The sequence below is a fragment of the Xiphias gladius genome, chromosome 9 (genome assembly GCF_016859285.1).
Source record: "Xiphias gladius isolate SHS-SW01 ecotype Sanya breed wild chromosome 9, ASM1685928v1, whole genome shotgun sequence".
Taxonomy (NCBI): domain Eukaryota; kingdom Metazoa; phylum Chordata; class Actinopteri; order Istiophoriformes; family Xiphiidae; genus Xiphias; species Xiphias gladius.
The window spans coordinates 1,192,713-1,196,905 of NC_053408.1; the positions used below are offsets into that span (position 1 = coordinate 1,192,713).

At 48.5% G+C, this 4,193-nt stretch overlaps 1 protein-coding gene across 2 annotated transcripts in view; it reads right to left on the bottom strand.

Annotated features, from left to right (window-relative positions):
• LOC120794046 (hepatic leukemia factor-like) overlaps positions 1 to 3,780 on the bottom strand; it is a 17,592-nt gene extending 13,812 nt beyond the window's left edge. For both annotated transcript variants that reach the window (XM_040134628.1, XM_040134627.1), the window contains exons 1-2: positions 3,417 to 3,780; positions 631 to 987 (exon numbers count right to left, since the gene is read on the bottom strand). In XM_040134628.1, coding sequence (XP_039990562.1) covers positions 631 to 987; positions 3,417 to 3,549 — 490 coding nt within the window. In that variant the 5' untranslated portion in view covers positions 3,550 to 3,780. The remainder of the gene's footprint in view (positions 1 to 630; positions 988 to 3,416) is intronic.
• Between the last annotated feature and the right edge of the window lie 413 nt (positions 3,781 to 4,193).

Below are 4,193 nucleotides of genomic sequence, written 5' to 3' on the forward strand. Positions count from 1 at the left end.
TCCACGAGGATCCATTCTAGGTCCTGTTATTTTCGGCCTACTCAGGCTTTCTCTTGGACAATTCAATCAAAATTACAAAAACTATCATCACTATGGTGACGACACTCTGCTTTATCTACAGCTACAAAACTAGGTAGGCTAACCAGGGTCTTTTAAAGACTCGAAACATGTATATTACCTCATACCTTACTGACAGGTCTTTTATGGTCATTCTGGACAACGTCTTATCATCCCTACCTGGTGTTTTTTTGTGGGGTTCCTCGGGGATCCATCCTTGGCAATGTTCTTTTGTCCCTATAAATTTTCCTTTCACTACCATGCTGATGACAAGCTGCTTTATCTACCCCTAAAAGTATAACCATGGTCATTTTAAGACTCTACAGGATTGTCTTAAGGATACCAGAAATTGAACTGCCGGTAACTTGCTCCGGCTGAGCAAAGCCCCCAACAGTAGAAAACAGGTCTTAAACACAGCAGCGTGGTTCACAAAAATAGTACCCTTTCCTGCTAAGTATATAGACCATAGGTAGTAAATGTGGTAAAACCTCAAAAACAGTACTTTCAACTGAGGCTATAACATTAAACTCAATTAAAAATGATGGTGACAAGGTGTAAAAATGTTTGTGTTACCTGCTCTTGCCGGGCTGCTGTGCAGGCAGTTTGGGGAGATGACGCTTGTGTTTACGGAGGTGGAGGCGTGGTTGCTGAGGTCCATCACTGAGGGCGCCGGCGTGGGTGGGGCCGGTGGCATGATTGGTGGCTGACGTGGCTGACCGTGTGGTTGGTGCTGGTCGTGGTGGTGGCGGGAGGGACTGGAGGGGATGCCGTTCTCAGACAGGAACTCTTCCAGGTCCATGTACTCCAGCTGGAAGGTGTCTCCGTCGTAGGGCAGGGTCTTGTCCCACAGTGTGGGGCCCAGGAAGGCTGACTGGGGGGTGCTGTGCTCCTCCTCCAGGTTCTTCTCCTTCTCCTGCTCCTTGCTGAAAGCTGACAGGAGGACAGAGGGAAGAACTCAGTCAGTACAAACCAAAAAGACAAAACTATGACTACTGGGCTTTGGAGAGTTTACTCTTAGTTTCTCAGCGTTACCAATACTCAATTAAATGTGCCAAATGTTGGGTGAGCGTTCCTATGGAAGCCCAGCATAGAATTTATCAAGTCCATTATTAGACCTGATATGGAAGGTGCCCTGTGGAGTTTTTGACCATTAGTGGCTTTACACAGCCACTAATGGTTGTGGTCTTGGTTAATGAAAACCAATGTTGACTGCTCATAGGAAATTAAAGAAGGGACATCGGTCTCATGTGTCGAAGACACATGCTTTGTTGACCGATCCATCTACCCTGACTTCCCCAGCGTGTGCTCAGACAGAACGAGAAGCAAATTTTAGAGGCGGCGTGGTTGAATGTAAAGTCAATGCAAAGATGCAACTGGACGCAAACAGCAGCGGGTTCACCCAAAGTGAGGACGCATCCGCACCACTTGAGAGCGTCTCAACTGGACAGTCGCAGTGATGGCCATTCCTGCCGAAGAGTTTACACTATTCCACAAATCGACAGTGGGTGGAGGTAACACACCCACAGACCTGGGGAAGAAGAAGACTGCTACCTAGCAAATGTGGATTTAAACAATGCAAGTTTTGACATACTTTAGAAACTGTCTTGGAAATGGTTTACACGGAAAGTAAAGTGTACTCAACATGTCTGTTAGGAGTCGACGACGGGCGTTGTATTTTGGTCAGAAACACTGCATGTTCAAAAGAAAGTGCAACTTTAATGGGTAAATTCTCCTCTGCAAGCTTTTGCATGAACATTTCAGCCCTTTGAGCTGAGATGACCCATGTGACCTGGAGGAATTGACTCTTTCTCTAAAGAAGAACTGCTTCAGGTTAATTTTATGGCTCGAACAACAACAGTGGAGACTGAAAGTGAAATTTCAGCCTTATATATATATATAAAACTTTACATAACATTTGTGCCTCAAAGGTTCTGGGGTCCTGGGGGTTGGGACCTGGGAGGGGGTCTAAGGATAAATCCGAGCGTCACCAGATAATTTAAGGGAAAATCATGTTTATTCTTGGCAGATTTTGGCTTTTTTTCAAACATACTTCAATCAAAAATCCTTCAAATTAAAGAAAGAGGGTGGTGTAATCCTTCAACTGATTTTCAAACATGATAACGATAGGAGCTCTTGACTGCTGGACTAAAAAGACTGATACCCCTATATCCTAGACTTCGGGGGGAGTATAAGTCCTGGCTACAAGCCTGACGGATGTTGGTCTGCTCGACCGGGTCTGTGGCAACCATTGAGGACACCAAGGCCACATCCTCAGTCGTATTTCTGTCTTGTTTGACAAGAAGACGACTTCAAGTTCTATTTTTATACATATGTTGCACATGTTGGCTTTTGAAGGGTGATTCAGACTAAAACCACTCAGTTTTTAGACCCAAAAAGCTGAATGCACTGAAACTCAAAGTGTAGAGAAAGGTCAAAAGCAACATCAGACAACGTTGTAGAGCTGGAACAACCAGTTAAATGATTAGTCAATTAACGGAAATTCAAAGAGATGAATCATTTAAAACACTTTCAAGCAAAAACGCCAAAGATTCTCTGTTTCCGACCTTTCTGACCGTGAATATTTTCTACTTCTCCTATTCTGGTGTGGGAACATATTAAATAACTCTGGGTTTTAGACCGTTGTTTGGACTGGGGACGTCACCCTGGGCTCTGGGAGACGGTGATGGAGGTTTTTCACTACTTTCTGACATTTCTTAGGCAGAGCGATTAGTGGAAATCATTTTCAGATAAATTGATTGAAGGAAAAATAATTGTTAGTTGCAGCCGTACAACAATTAGACCATAATTAAGGGCAATTACAAATATTAGTGAACTGTTAAACCTAATATTTTGTGATTTTTTGGGTTTGTTTTCTAAATCTTCTGAAAATAAAACGGAGTTTGGTTGGTGCTCAGCCAGCAGGTGGGAGGGGTTCTGCTTTGCCGGGGAAACTGCACTTCTCAGCTCTGATTTAACACCGCTACACCTTCACACACCAACGCTGCGGTTACACGACGGCTCATCGGGCGTTTATTTGTCCAACGTTCCCGCCGCCCATGTGACCCGTCCGCGCGGGACAGTCGGATTTCGGGTCCGTCCGACGGCACCCGAACGCCCCTGCCCGGCGCGAAAAGTTTTCGCCCGAGGCTCGGGCTCGGTGCTCAGGTCCACGGTCGCCGCAGCCTCCGCTACAGCTTTGAAACCCCCGAGGCGCAGCGACCTGCCCAAAGCGCAGAGAAACGCAGTCGATGCGCGTAACGTGGCTCCGACGGCTCAGAGGCGTCCCCGCAAATCCCGTCTCATCCCAACACTCAAGACTCCCCGTAGTAAACGCGGTCCTTAGGCTGCGGCGCCTTCACCTTCATGATGCAGCGGCAGCTTCATCGGGTTCTCCAGGAGAGACTTGAGGACTCCGTGCGTCGCCGGGGGCAGGAAACTTGGATTCAGCGGGACGGGATGACGGGACATTTTCTCCATCACGCCTCCTTGCATCGGGAGCCGGGGATCCTGTCAACCGAAAACAGGACAAAAACAAACCCCAAACAAAAAGCAAGTGCAGCAGCTGTTGCGGTGGCGCTCCTCGGCTCTGTGGACTCAAGTCCTCAGGATAAAACCCCGCGCGCTCGAGTAAAACCAGCGGTCGGCTCGGGACGTGCTGTGGGCGCGTGCGGCGGTGGCTGACCGGGCTGCGGGCTGCGGGCGGCGCACGGACCGATCACCGATCCCATGTGTGAGAACGGAGGACTGCTGACGTCAAACCGCGAGCCAAACACCCGCCTCTTTACCGCCCCCTAACACACACGCGCGCGCACATGTACACGCACACGCACGCACACACACTCCTCGCCCAGATCGGCCAGCTGCATCGTAGGACCACTTCCACCGGACACACACTCTCAGTATATGATTGATGAGTTATGTAAGGTGATATTATCTGTATTATGAGGTTGTCCTCGGTTTTCTTTGAACGAACGCTCGCGGTTCTCAGTTTATCAGGACGTCTGATCCACCGGTCCTGCTGTAAATCCTCCTTCGCGAAGGGTCTGATGTGCAGGTCGTGTCCGAGACGTGTCGATTCACCTGCGGTCGAACTGTGCTCGGCCTCGACGCGGTGGCGTGGATGCAGCGGACAAACA